The sequence below is a fragment of the Oncorhynchus kisutch genome, linkage group LG6, assembly GCF_002021735.2.
Source record: "Oncorhynchus kisutch isolate 150728-3 linkage group LG6, Okis_V2, whole genome shotgun sequence".
Taxonomy (NCBI): domain Eukaryota; kingdom Metazoa; phylum Chordata; class Actinopteri; order Salmoniformes; family Salmonidae; genus Oncorhynchus; species Oncorhynchus kisutch.
The window spans coordinates 65,644,309-65,659,616 of NC_034179.2; the positions used below are offsets into that span (position 1 = coordinate 65,644,309).

General features: G+C 38.4%; 1 protein-coding gene across 1 annotated transcript; it reads right to left on the reverse strand.

Moving 5' to 3' along the window:
- Positions 1 to 6,238: 6,238 nt before the first annotated feature.
- LOC109893217 (interferon tau-6-like) lies at positions 6,239 to 7,554 on the reverse strand. Its single transcript, XM_020486331.2, has 5 exons — positions 7,411 to 7,554; positions 7,148 to 7,219; positions 6,910 to 7,059; positions 6,694 to 6,783; positions 6,239 to 6,573 (listed from the first exon to the last, which is right to left on the reverse strand). Exons 1-5 carry the CDS (start codon positions 7,552 to 7,554, stop codon positions 6,475 to 6,477), a joined length of 555 nt encoding a protein of 184 aa, XP_020341920.1. The 3' UTR covers positions 6,239 to 6,474.
- Positions 7,555 to 15,308: the final 7,754 nt, after the last annotated feature.

Consider the following 15,308-nt stretch of genomic DNA (forward strand, 5'->3'; position numbering starts at 1 on the left):
CCGGACTCATCTCAGAAGCTACGCCCTTAACAGTTTATAAAGAATGCAAACAATCACGTGGGACCCTGTTAGTCTATTTATTAGATTTAAATGCATAATTTATTGTTTTTTATTATTATAAATTAATATTTATATTTTGTATGTCCCTTTTGTGCCTATGTTGAACTGAACTGTATTACCTTTCTGCTTGAATAACCTGTGAACAAAATTGCATATTGAAAATGTGTGTTGCTTTTTCAGTGTCTCACACTTATTCTCAGTGGTGGAAAAAGTACCCAATTGTCATACTTGAGTAGAAGTAAAGATACCTTAATAGAAAATGACTCAAGTAAAAGTACAATTAAACCAGTAAAATTCTACTTGAGTAAAAGTATTTGGTTTAAAATATACTTAAGTATCAAAAGTAAATGGTATTGCTAAAATATACTTAAAGTATCAAAAGTAAAAGTATTTCCAATTCCTTATATTAAGCAATCCAGACGTCACCATTTTCTTGTTTTCTAAATTTACGGATAGCCAGGGGCACACTCCAACATTCAGATATAATTCACAAACAAAACGTGTGTTTAGTGAGTCCGCTAGATCAGAGGCCGTAGGGACGACCAGGGATGTTCTGTTGATAAGTGCGTGAATTTGACAATTTTCCTAACGAGTTCTTTTGGGTGTCAAGGAAAATGTATGGAGTAAAAATAATAACATTTTCTTAAGGAATGTAATGAAGTAAAAGTCAAAGTAGTCAAAAATATAAATAGTAAAATAAAGTACAGATACCCCCCCCCAAAAAAATTAATAATTTATTCAATGGGAATGATTGTATAGCACATTAATTTACATCCATTTCTTTTTCCCAACAGAGAGAGATGGTTTGAACTGCATATATCATTTTAGGTCACGTGATAAAGATATTTGCTGAACCTCTTATGTCTCTGTCGTGTAACAAAAGTAACCTGGATTACTTTAGAAATATAATTTCCCGACAGACAATAAGTGTATCTGAATGCCTGAGTATGATTTTTTTGGAATGCAAATTGAAATGTCTTCCCTGATATGACAATACCATTTATTACATTGAATCTTTTTACACAGATAAATGCAGATGAGAATTCTACAATTTGATACCTTTTCATGGAGACACTACGTTTTTCGACAAAACGTTAATTCAGCAAAATGAAGCAACTTCTAAAGCAAAATGTTCAAATAACACAGTAGTCTATATTGAAGGGTTTTATTTGAATAGATTATTTTACTGTGTGGTTCTCTCGTTTCAGGACAGCAGCTTTTGTACTTGTGAGGATGTTCGAAATGAAATCGTGATGAAGTTGATTGACCCACAGATTCTACTCGAGTCTACGCACCACAAATGTGCAGATGCAATATGTTTATTTAATAACACGACTAGGCTACCAAATAAACTTGTTGATCCATTTAAACGATATGTCACTAACCTACATCTCCAATTACCCCCCCTGCTGTGTTACGGTCGAATTGGACCGATTTACAAGTTCTCGCTGGGAAAAATGTAGTTCATTTAATATAATTGTCATACGGTTCCGTGACTTTGTCCACACAGGGCATCTGAACACACAAAATACATTTGGATGATTTTCATAACATTTTGGGTGTTTTGTTGAACTTTTGTACACTTGTGATGTTCCCGGTCAAAATTGACCGATCATTAGAAATTAATGGGTGAGACTACAATTAGTGTATAAAATTGAGTTCAGGCACATGCCCATTCATCAGATGGACAAACTTCCTCTCCCAGACCTCCACATGCATGTGTGTTTGAGCACACACAGACACACCTCACTCCCCTTCTTCGCTTCCATGGCAACCCCCACCGGAACCTTTCCCGGATAGAATCATTCCCCCACGGGAACCACACCTTTCGGCATTCTCACAAACAATCGCAACATTGTTTCAATAATATATAGCAATTTTCTCGCAGCTCTGGTATATAAAAGCTTTTTCGATGCCTTGCTCACAATTCGTTCTGTGGCAGCACAATGACCAAACGATATACAGTATGTAAGGCTCTTGATCATATCTTTGATCATGACACTGGTAATGAGGAGAGAGTCCTTGTTAAACTTTGACAAGGATGTGATAAATAGCACAATAGGTTTAATCGGAGTATTTGTTATAGTCAAAATAATCCATACATTATGCTTCTTCTTTTTTAAACTAAAAAACGAGTTGTATGAGCTCAGGTCAATGAGGAAGGAGTACAGACCATAAATAGCAAAGAGAAGTTCAAAACGTGTAATGTTCAAAATAACTTAAGTTGATAAAAAAGATCTAACACAACATTAGGTGATAATATATGTATTATTATGGATTTATAATCAGCTATAATGGGGAAGTCATTTTGGACCGGGAACACAAATTAATTAACATGAAACGAACACAACAGGAGGGTTAACGTCGTCATCATCACATCACCGTCATTATATGAGACTATACATCAATGTGACTTTTCTGCTCATTCACATTAGGCCAAACTCACGCATCTTCCTCATCATTTTTCGTCGTCTTGGTAAGCGCCTAATAAAAGGTTAATCTGGGGCAAATACTCTTATATTAACCAGAAATGAACAAACTGTAAAAAGATCCCCTTGGAATTTACCGAATCAAGGTAGTAAGAATGAACACCATGAGAGAAAAGGAAAAGTTAAGCCAATGTCACCGCACTATACTCTCGAAATCGGCAGGTAGCCTAGTGGTTAGAATTGGCAGGTAGCCTAGTGGTTAGAATGTTGGGCCAGTAACCGAAAGCTTGCCAGATCGAAACCCCGAGCTGCCAAGGTTACAAATCTGTCGTTCTGCCCCTGAACAAGGCAGTTAACCCACTGTTCCTAGGCCGTCATTGTAAAAAAGGGTTTGTTCTTTAACTGACCTGTCTAGTTAAATAAAGGTAAAATATTCTTTTTTATAATTGCCTGCCGAAGTCGTTGCCTCTCCTTGTTCGGGCGGTGCTCGGCATTCGACGTCACCGGTCTTCTAGCCATCATTGATCCATTTTTCATCTTCCATTGGTTTTGTCTTGTCTTCCCACACACCTGTTTTCAATCCCATTCATTACCTGTTGTGTATTTAACCCTCTGTTTCCCCTCCTGTCTTTGTCAGAGATTGTTTATTGTCAGTGTAGTGTTTTTGTTGTATAGGTGCGCGACGGGTCTTCGTACCCATATTTGTTTGTTCTTTTTTCCTGTTTAGTGTTATGGAGCATGTTACTATGACATTATTAAAAGACTCCATTTTACACTCCGTTTGACTCTCCTGTGCCTGACTTCCCTGCCACCTATACACATATGCCTGACAGTCTATGCGCTACAAATGAGCAGATGTAATATATTTATTTCATACCACGACTGTAGGCTGCCGAAATAAACCTGTTGACCCATTTAACAACATTTGTAATTAACTGACTGCACAAGTACAGTGTAATTCATCTCAAGTTTGAAAACAATCATTAATTTAAAACAATCAACGCCATGATCAGTTAATTGTTACAAGGTAATCTAATATAAAAACTGCATAATCAGAAACCTACACCTCCAAAGAACGTCATCATCATCCAATTTTTCTATATCTGAATGGAATTTTCATGGTTAAATAAACGTTAAGAAAAATATAGCTATAACCATCATTAGCATCCACATTCGGTCAAATTCACACATCATCGTCAAGGCAAATTTAGAGCATATACACTTTTTTTTTAAACAAAAATGAACTAAGTTACAACCCTTACCCGTTCCACAACGGCCGTGGTCGCACCTGTCGGTGGATTTGTTTTAACTGATCTTCCACCTTCACAGGGTAACACCACGATCCTGGTCGTTGTGGATCGTTTTTCTAAGTCCTGTCATCTCCCTACGGCCCTACAGACTGCGGAGGCCGGTGGAGAGATTTAACCAGGATGTGGGTAGGTTTCTGCGGTCTTATTGCCAGGACCGGCCGGAGGAGTGGGCGAAGTTCGTGCCCAGAACTCGCTACGCCACTCCTCCACTAACCTTTCTCCCTTTCAATGTATATTAGGGTATCAGCCGGGTCTAGCTCCTTGGCATCAGAGTCAGACCGAGGCTCCCGTGAACAATTCGAGGTCTGGCGATAGAGGTAATTCATAAACTTGTCAACTCCTTTCTGGTCCCAGGCGGTGGACTCATATTTACCCCTGCTGTACAATTTCAGAGTATGCGAAATGAAGGCCATCTGTTCGTCAGCCTAGAAGAAGACTGATTTGTATTAGTATATGCCTTATGAATTGATGGCAAATATCAGAAAATTATAGCAAACTTCATATTCCTTATAACATATTTATATACAGTGCTTTCGGAAAGTGTTGAGAACCCTTCACCATCTGCACATTTTGTTATGTTACAGAACTATTGTAAAATTGATTCAATATTTGTTTTATCAATCTAAACACAATAACCCATAATGACCAAGCCAAAACATGTTTTTAGACATTTTTGCTAATTTTATTCAAAACGAAAAACTGTTCTTGCTTTCTCATTATTAGATATTGTGTGTAGATTGATGATTTATTTATTTGTAATCAATTTTAGAAATGATCTGTAACGTAACAATATGTGGGAAAGGTGAAGGGGTCTGAATATTTTCCGAATTCAGTGTTTAATCCACTCTTAGAAAAAAGGTTTATGGATAGAACAAAACATTTTTAATGCGTATTTCTCACCTTCAAATTATTGACTTGTCTGTATTGTTTATCAGGAAAGTGATCTGAGGTTTTCGAGAGACATCATGACCCTGAGATGCCCAAAAAATATAAACTAAATATTGCATTATTATTACTGTACAAAAAGGAGTCAGGTAATTTAAATTAAACGTAGCACCTCATGAAATGTTGAAAACACGACAAGAGCTCAATAACCAGGAACAAGTGAATAAACATTACCCTATATCCTACCATTTTCTGAAGCATCGTTATGGTGTTGTTGCTGAACACTTGGAACATGCTCGGAGACCGAGGCAGTGTCCTCATCCAACTGCATCCGATGGTTTTATTCCAGGTGCAAAACATCCAAAAGCTGATTGAACCCATTTTAGCTTAGGTCTACTGTCGTTCTTGGTCTGTTCGCAATCAACGTTGATTCCATTCCAAACCGAAATATACCCGACTTCGTATATTTCCGACAAAACAGAGTTCTGCCATGCTCCAACCTGTGTCGATTCTTCATACAACGAGTCTGCAAGGTGTTCCAAAAGTGAAAGGTGGAAGTTCCCTTACACTTTCATACCTGAGTGTTGTTCTTCGTTTGGAGAAAATGCAGGGAAAGGACAGCTGCATCTCTCGAATAATTGTTACATCTTGATTATTTTGCTATTTTATCATGAAATATTGTCCTTTCATCCAGGATTGCTTTTAATAGAAGAAATAAACATGTGAATCCATTTTAGTCAGACTATGGCCGAAATAAATATCACCATATGGAACAAAATTTAGTTTGGCCTTTCACTTAGAAAACAACAGCATTTAATGTTTGAAAACGCAACACCTTTTCATTTGCGCACAGAAACTATGCAACTACGTTGTAACAACCTGCTTAAAGGGTAATTGTGGTTTGTGGACCCCAACTGTCTATGTAAAGATACAGATCAACCTTGTATGGGTTCTATCAATTACACACTCAACATTAATGTATTTCGTTTTAAAAACGGGTTTAAGTGGTCTGAATCATTTTGGTAGACCCGCACCATTATGCACCCTGTTTTCAGAATAAAACACTGGTAGCCTATGCAGTGCACAGGCAGTATAGACCTTGGCCATACCCCTTACCTTGGCATTAGTGCTTAAATTTTAGTCTATATTTCGGGTGCTTTTGAATCTGGGCCTACACGCACTTGTGAGTAAAATATAGGTCTATCACGTAGATCATTTGTCAAGTATTCCACATTCGTGTGTTTTTATTGGACTTTTATCCAGATATGTGAGTTGATGTTACCTCTGCATCTATTATCTTTCCATTGTAGAGACTGAAGAGTAACAGCACGGTTAGCGAATGCTATACTCCATTGAACTAACATTCAGAATGTGGAGTTATAATTATGTTGCATGATATCCAGTAAATGTGTACTTGATAGAATTAACAACTATCCGAATCAACAATGTTCTACAGTGATATGATGATGTCTGAAAGGGCGGGAAAGTTTGGCTGGAATTCAGAGTATTGTAAAGGAGTTTACTGTTTTTCATTGAAGATGATGTTGATATGCAATTGTTAGTAGGAATAACATCTCATTTAGTATAACATTTCAACGAAAAACTCGTATTTCAAGGTTGCATCACACCACAGAATTTTACAAAATTGCGAGCGCAATTTCAACCAATGTAAGTCTGTTTGTATCTTCATTTAAATACTATAACCTACATTGAAATTATTTGCAACACGGAGAAATAACATACAAGAAAATTACACGTTTTGCAGAAATGAACTAAAAGTAATGCTACTCTCACACGTGTTTTCTTGGCATTTTTGATTTCTTGTAAAAATCCCTCAGGATGCTCCCCATTTCAGCTCTCACGACCTCCCATGAGCACAAGCTGAAACTCTAAAATACAAAAACGACAAACAAATATGTATTAGGTGAAAATAATACATTATACACCATAGGTATAGGCTAGGCCCACTCCACCCCTCTCAATAAAATGCAGCCTATGAGATGCTTTACCTCACGTGAAAGAAAGTCGTCCAGCTGTTTGAAGTAGTTCTTAACCATATCACCAATTGGAAGGTTTCGACGCAGACGCATGTCTCTGACCTGAAATAGTAAACAACAACATTAATATAAATATACATGTGATTACATTAATAATAATAATAATATACATCATCATAATTGTGTAACAAGTTACAGTTAACAAATTAAACATAAACAAGAACGTACACATTCCGAATAGGTCATATATTGTCGAGCAAGAAGTTCTTGAAGGTCCCTGAGTTTGATGGAATTCCATTTCACAAGAGTTAGGTTTTGTTGGAAGAGCTCGCTGGCTAGTTGAAACGCAAGTTTCAGTGTCCAAACCTTTTCCCCCTCCTGTAATCAGAATAACACTTCGTGTAACCATTCGGCTGAACTAGACTAACACAGAAATTGTAGACACTCATAATCTCCTGAGCATCACCTCTTTTGAAAGCGTTGGACGTTGGACCATTATCATTTCCGCCTCTGGGATACAGCCTCTTGGTCTCCTCTCCTATGCCACACACAAAATACACAACATCTCAAATAAACAACTAAATATTTGAATAACTTAAGCTCAAATAATCAATTTTCAACTAGAATAAATAACTTGTGATATCACATGCATGCTACAGCCTATATTCAGAGCCATATTTCTAAATATGTCTCTGCCTATATTGTAACAGGTTAAAGAAATTGACCAACCATGGCAAGATCATTGAGTGTCTGGCGAGTTTGAGAAAGATTATACATTTGCTCCTTTTGGTTACTGCATTTAGCATACACAACCGGGTAAAGAACAATTACACACAGAAGATGTACCACAAAGGAGACATTAAGAGTGGCCATGTGTCCGGTGAGTTGATAAATCCCTGAACACTACTTCTAAACGTTGGGCTACCTGCCCTACCTTTATAGTCTCCCTCATTGATATGCCATGGATGAGGTAATATGTAAAACAAAGGAAAGTTCAAGTGGGGAAAGTGAAAGAGAATGGGAAATTCCATTCCTTCACCTTTCAGAGCTGTTGACATTTTGCGTTCTTGTCTTCTGTGTGCAGATACACAGTGCCCTTCACGCAATGTATTTTCAACACAGTAGCCTGTCTTTTTTTGAAGTTCAATTTTATATTTATTGAGTAGGCTTGATAGCCTACAGTATAAGCGTTTAAAGGCATACATTTTATATCCCCTCTCCCAAGGGATGGAACGTGTAACTAATTGCACAGCTACTCTGTTACAGAAAGAAGAACATGATGATAATAGTGTGACTCCACACAGCTGCTCCACTACAGTTATCCTAATGTACTACATGTAGCCTATGCCATTTCATTATTTGTTGGTAAACAAATTGACATTGGAATTTAAAAAGGTCATTCAAACTATTTCTTGTGGACCTGATGTATTATTAAGGGCTAGATACAATGTCATGAAGGTGTTTCATTACAGTTTCTAATGGCCAAATAAAATAACATGAACAATGACTGTTCAGTACTCACTGTCAACGAGATACTATGCAGATTAAAGGCCTTTTGTTATTTTGTATGACTGCACTTTGGACAGGGTCATGGCTAGAAGGGATCCATCTTTGGCCAAATTAACGTCAGATTTGACTTTTCGTAGCAGGTTAGGATAACTAACGTAGCAGGTTAGGATTATTAGGGTAAATTTAGGAAAAGAGTCCATGTTTATTGCATGTATTAACATGTTCTGTTAGTAGCAGCCAATGGGTGGTGTTCAATGTAGGCCTACATTCCATGAGACTTTTGAAAAAAGCATACAAGGCTTGACTTTAACATTAATCCACTTGTCCATCAGACAACGAGGTGACTGAAAATTCTGTGTTTTTACATAAAAAATAAAGTGCATTATTATTCCCATACCATTATTAGAGAGAAACAGACACATTTTGCTACCCCCGCCTATTGGCTACTTAGCTTATTCAAGACAGTCTCAAAATACAACACTGCCCCTTTAAGGAATACAAAAATCTCTGTACCTGACTGGCTTATCAAAGATGGCTAGATATGCACACATTTTGTGGTCTTGTGGGAAGCAACCACTCCCCTATTGTTGACTAGACATTGTCTATAACTGGGCTAATCAATCAATAACTAGCAAAGATTATGAAAAAATGTACACAGGTGGCTAAATGCATCTCTCACGTTTGATATCAAAGCAAGCGCATTTACCCCAGTTCAAAGTGAACGGCTCAGATCCATGTATGGCAATGGCTATTTGCATATAGGTCTACTGCACCTCTGATTGTTTATGGCGCACTGGTCTGCGTTGAGGGTAGTCCTGAGTCGTGCCTGTCAATGCAATAGATTCCTACTCCAATGCGCTCTGCTTACAAGAAAATCTCTTGCACAGTTCATTTTGTTTCGGTATGTTACATTGAAGTGGCTAATACTCCGTTGATTCGAGCATTCCCACAGTAGAGTGAAACTTTGATAGTGGTAACTAAAGGGGGAAATTCTAGAAAGTTGAGTGATGTTCAATCTAGTGCTTCTCTGCGCAGGCTGATATTTCTTCTGCTCGGCAGCCCGAGGGGAGCTGTGCTCAGCTTTGAGGGAACATTGCTTGTACCTATCCAATCCTGACGTTAATTACCTATCCAAGCCTTTCAGATCTGTATGTGTGTAGTGGGTACGGGTTGTTTCTGGACAGGACCGCCATTTCTACCTGCCCTTTTCCCCCTAATGGAATTCAGCCCACCGCTGTGCCTTGTCTGACTTACAGTAGATTCCATCTATACATTTTTATGTAATATTACCTATTTCTGCATCTCTCCACTGCTAAACCATTGGTTTGTTAGTCATATGCCTCATAATCGTTGTCACAGGGGAGTTAAAAGATGGGTGCGTGACTCATTTGTTGCAATGTCCTACATCATTCATTATATTTAGAGATGCCCCCACCCTCACAGTAATCAACATGTAATATACACTAAGCGCTCAGTTTATTAGGTACACCAATTCTGACTGCCACCAGCATGATGCAAAAGAAACCGGGATTCATCGGACCAAGCAACCTTTTTCCACTTCTCAATTGTCCAGTTTTGGTGCTTGCTTTCCTAGTGGAGCCGCTTCTTCTTGTTTACAGCTGGTAGGAGTAGAACTCATTTTGGTCGTCTGTTGCAATAGACCATCCATGACAAGGAGCCACAAATGGTTATTTCTGATATGCCGTTCTGCACGCCACTGTTACACTGGTGGAAATTATCATTATGTGGTGGAAATGTAAAATTCATTACATACTATTTTACCTTTATTTTACTAGGCAAGTCAGTTAAGAACAAATTCTTATTTTCAATGACGGCCTAGGAACAGTTGGTTAACTGCCTGTTCAGGGGCAGAACGACAGATTTGTACCTTGTCAGCTCGGGGATTTGAACTTGCAACCTTTCGGTTACTAGTCCAATGCTCTAACCACTAGGCCCCTATACTGTTTAATTAGACTTACTATGCTGTTTTTACTTAGAGAATTGTCCATTGTTATATGTTCGGATTTTGCTCATACAGGCTTGTCATATCTGACTTAGTGATAAGTCAGAGTGTACAGATAAGAGTCGTTTGGGTGTGACCGCAGTTTGTGACATCCTGTTTTCACAATCTACAGGAACTTAGATGTTTGGAAAGATGCAGAAAGTAACAGACATCGGTGGCAACATCAGCTATCTTAACCCTTTCACACGTACCATCACACGGGTGTGATCGTTCTACAGTGGTCCCTGAAGCGTACGGATCACACCTGTGTGATTAGAACACTCATTTAGAATGCTCGTTTAGAACGGCCAGTTTCGAATGACGCAACAATCAGCGATTGAGCTAGCCACACTTTTTTCAGAAACTATTTACACAAACACAGTCCTTACAAAGTTATGTCCAGAATGTGAGCAGTTTATTTTGGGATGCAATGTTCAGATATTCACAGAAGTACAGTATATATAGCATAACACAATCATCCTAACCGGAAAAATGTAGGCTACAGTTGTCCTAGCGCTAACTGAGGAAAGATTGACCCCACACAAGCTGTCATATTTTCTAGCTCTAGGCTGACATAAACTACATTATGAATTTGCTAATAGCAATTACTATGTATAATTAATCACATCACGGGTGAGCTCACCATTGATCGAAATAACTATGTAAAACACTTTATAGAAATCGAAAGTAATCCGACCTCACAGAAACCGAAGATAGTAAGAGAAGAGGAGATGTGTTTGGTCTGTTTATAGTATGCATGTTGAAGGGGTGTGTCATCTACCGTCGTTCACATCCCACCATTAATTTCCGGAAGTCCTCAAAAAATTTGTGAACTCTTACCTCATTTTGCTATAGCATCTTTGGTCCGACAGACGATCAAGTGAAACCCAGAATGCATTGTATGTCAACAACATGGCTCCACACACATAGCTGGAATTAGCTTAGCTCATAATCAGTACAACCTTCAAAACATTATTTTACACACATACTATGTGCCCTTTACAATCTATGCAAAAATCGGAATGCATGATTTATCACCGGTAATTGAAAAACGTGAATAAAATAGTAAATATAGGAACACTACACAAAACATTTGATAGTGATTTATTGATACATAGGACGCGTGCAGGCAGTCAATCACGTAACCTCTCACTCCCGCTCTGAGCCATTCAGTGTTGTTATGTGCGTAGCTAATGAGCTAAGCTGTAGCATTAGCAATGTCTTTCAAAAGGAAATGCAGAAATTGAGATTTTTTAAAAATTCTGACAATGAGTCTGAATGTCAGGAATCAGGTTCTGACAGTGACAGAGGACCCCTTGTCGACTGACAAAGTCCCAGTTCCTTTGCTAATAGTTGGTAGTGACGGAGGCAGACCGATAGTACAGGAGTTCTGTGGTAGCTGGAAGGCTGCCAGCCATTTCACCCCTCCTGGCCCTGCTGTTTGTGTTGATGAGTCCCAGTCTGGAGTGGGGAGGGCAGCCACAATTAGTGAAATGTATACATTTCTGGTGACCGTAAAGAGGAACTCCATAAGAGAATACTGGGGCAGAGATCCTATGTTTGCAACTCCCTTCTTTGCCACCCTCTTTTCCCAAGACTGCTTTCTAGTTCTGCTGCTATGACTGCATTTCATCAACAACGCTACTGCCATCCTAAATGACCCATTATACAAAATAAAAAATGTTAACAGCTGGCAGTAAAGTTCCATGACAAACGAGACGTCCATGTCCTCTCCTCTGTCCATACAGCAACCATGTCAGCCACAGGGAAGTTGGACCACCTGACGGGAGAGAGAAACAAACCAGACAGAGAAACATCAAACCAGACTGCGTGCTTGACTATAACCTCAAAATGGGGGCAGTGGATAAGGCTGACATGATAAACAGCTTTGTGGAATGCACTCAGAAAACGACCAAGTGGTATAAGATATTTCTCAAATTTTCCAGGTTAGCGTCAAAATACAACATCTTCTTCTGATGCATTTACCATTGTTTTACAGAGCTAATAGAAGAATGTAACTAGCTACATAAGAACAATTTAATATAACACCATAAAAGGTGAGTAACGTTACCTAGCGTGTCCGCGGTTATAAGGAATATACACAAATATATTACGCTCCATACACACAGTGAGCTACAGTAGACACAGTATAACACGACACACAGAAACTATAACGTAATAAGGCACTTACTTTGATAGAAATGCAGTTTGGATTTGAAGATGGGTGTCTGTAGTGACGCCTCTAGCACGGCTGTGCCACTTGGGAGTCATAAAGCCAGGGTAGCTTCAAAATACAACACATGCTAATACTTCCCTGACGCAATTAGCATTGTTTTCCAGAGCTAATAGAAGAATGTAGCTAGCTACCTAATCATTGAGTATAACACCATAAATGTTATGAAATGAGTAACGTTACATTGCGTGTCCACGGTTATAAGGAATATACCCAAAATATTATGCTACAGTAGAAACGACATGCAGAAACTATTATAACGTAATAAGGCACTTTGATAGAAACGCACACATTTCCAAAGTTATTTTTGGTAACGAAAACAACTTTGATTGCGATGCAGGCGACAGGTGGAAAACATGAACACGTGTGTGCAGGACGGCAGATCAGCAAATGTCTGCAGACTTGAACTGCACAAACAATTGAGAAGTGTTTGGGGAATTTTGTCCGGGTCAGAAATGTCAAAAAAATTAATTGGTCCGCAAAAGTAAAAATGACTACTTGTATGTGAATGAATGAGGCGGAACACACCTCATTTCAAACTGTTATTAGAAATAAAAAACTTATTAGAAAATAATAAAAAATTGACAAATAAAAACAGGCTGTGTGCTTTGGTTTGAGGGCAGCGCCGATTAAATGTACTGTTACCGAACAATCACATTCTGGAATGGAGAGAACGTTCTAACATCACGTGCATAAAAAAACTCACGCTGGGGTGACCGTTAGAGATATTTGGAACTCACGCATGAAAGGGTTAAACTTCTTATGGGCAGGTGGGATGGTAGCGTCCCACCTGGCCAACATCCGGTGAAATTGCAGAGTGCGAAATTCAAACTACAGATTTATAAATATTTAACTTTCATAAAATCACCAGTGTAATACATCAAAAGAAACCTTAACTTCTTGTTAATCCATCTGCTGTGTTAGATTTCAAAAAGGCTTTACGGCGAAAGCACACCATGCGATTATCTGAGGACAGCACCCCACATACAAAAGCATGAAAAACATATTTCAACCAGGCAGGTGCGCCACGAATGTCAGAAATAGCGATATAATAAATGCCTTACCTTTGATGATCTTCTGTTGGCACTCCAAAAGGTGCCAGATACATCACAAATGGTTCTTTCTTTTCGATAATGTCCTTCTTTATATCCATAAAAACTCAGTTTAGCTGGCACGCTTCAGTCAATAATCCACCCAGTTTCCCTCCATCAAAAAGCATACAAAACTAATCCCAAACGTTACTAATAAACTTTTCCAAACAAGTTAAACAACATTTATAATCAAACCTTAGGTACCCTAATACGTAAATAAACGATAACATTTAAGATGGGGAATCATTATTGTCTTCACCGGAGAAAAATACCAAAGAATGCGCTCTCTTCCACACGCTTGGAAACACTACAGCCAAAATGGGAGCCACATAGAAAAACTACAATTTCTGGCTCATTTTTCAAAAAACAAGCATGAAACTCTTTCTGAAGAATGTTGACGTCTAGTGGAAGCCCTAGGAACTGCAATCAGGGTGAATTTAGCCTTATAATAAAAGTGACAGCCATTGAACACAGTGGGAGGCTGAATTTCTTTTTTGGGGGGATAGTTTGTACTCGGGGTCTCGCCTGCCATATCAGTTCTGTTATACTCACAGACATAATGTTAACAGTTTTAGAAACTTTAGAGTGTATTCTATTCTATATGCATATCCTATCTTCTGGACCTGAGTAACAGGTAGTTTACTTTGGCACACACCCCTAACCAAGAGAGGTTAATCTGAACAGAAAAGCTAAATCAGCTTTTACACACCATGTTCGGTCCCTCTTTCCACCAATCTGCTAAACTGCAACTTAGACAAATTAGGTTGTGCTTTTTTAAAATAAGAGACAACTCTGTTCGTTGGGCTTTCCTAATGATGCACTGATTGAGTGGTTGTTATTGATTGCTTCATTTTTGCAAATCTTATAAAATAGTTTTTTGAAAGAATCTGCAGTCTCTCTTCCTGTAGAATTTCTCTAAAGATTTTGCGACAAGGATGGGATGGCTAACTCCGCTTGCTGATTGCTCCTGGGGAAACCGAGGTTAAACTGTGCACATTGGCTGCATTAGATGTGGCTCAGGGAGCCCCACACTTCGACTAAGCAGAGCAGAAAAGTGACCCGCTCAGACCAGCAGGGAGCGTCAGTGAGTGAATATGCCATTCCGAACAGACAAAATAAATTAAGGGTGAGACTGATTTTCTTTTGAACATCATAGAAAATCCTGTTCTGGGACAGGTTGTGCACATTTTGTCTTTGTTGTAGCAAAGACAGCAACTTTGTTGTAGCAGAGTTATTTCTGAATAGTGAAAGCACTTTACTTTTTTATTAGGAACTCTGATAAAACAGAGATATCTTTATTTATTAAAGGAGTAATTCCAGGGCAAACACCCTGTTGAAGCAGGGTAACCCTGTAGGAGCAGGGACATCTCCAATTAGGATATTTTTGTTGAAGCAGAAGTATCCTGGTTAGAGACAGGTGTTGTGCCTCTGTTGAAGCAGAGAAGTGGCCATCGGATGATATAACACAGTTATGAGTTATGTGATCCCAGGGCACAATCCTGAGATAGAAAAATAAAATATTTCTGCAGGCTCTAAAAAAATGTATAAAAATAGAAAATATATATTAAAAAATAATGGGAAATTTGCATTAAAATACCTACATATATTTTAATTGAGAAGAAATTACTCTTAAAATTCTAAGAAAGGAAGATGTTCCTGACCAAATACTGTTTGTTTTGTGTGTTTGTTTTTATTTCATGCGTGTGTGTATTGATACTAGATTTATATTATGGACAGACGAATGACCGTAATTTGGTAATATGTGTTATCAACAACAGTAAGATTTCAAGCA

What these genes read in the sequence shown, in the direction of transcription:
- LOC109893217 (XM_020486331.2), bottom strand. Translation starts at nt 7,554, where the DNA reads ATGGCCACTCTTAATGTCTCCTTTGTGGTACATCTTCTGTGTGTAATT. An exon ending in CACTCAATGATCTTGCCATG is followed by an intron (nt 7,220 to 7,410) that starts GTTGGTCAATTT and finishes TGTGTGGCATAG; the next exon opens with GAGAGGAGACCAAGAGGCTG. An exon ending in ATATGACCTATTCGGAATGT is followed by an intron (nt 6,784 to 6,909) that starts GTACGTTCTTGT and finishes TTACTATTTCAG; the next exon opens with GTCAGAGACATGCGTCTGCG.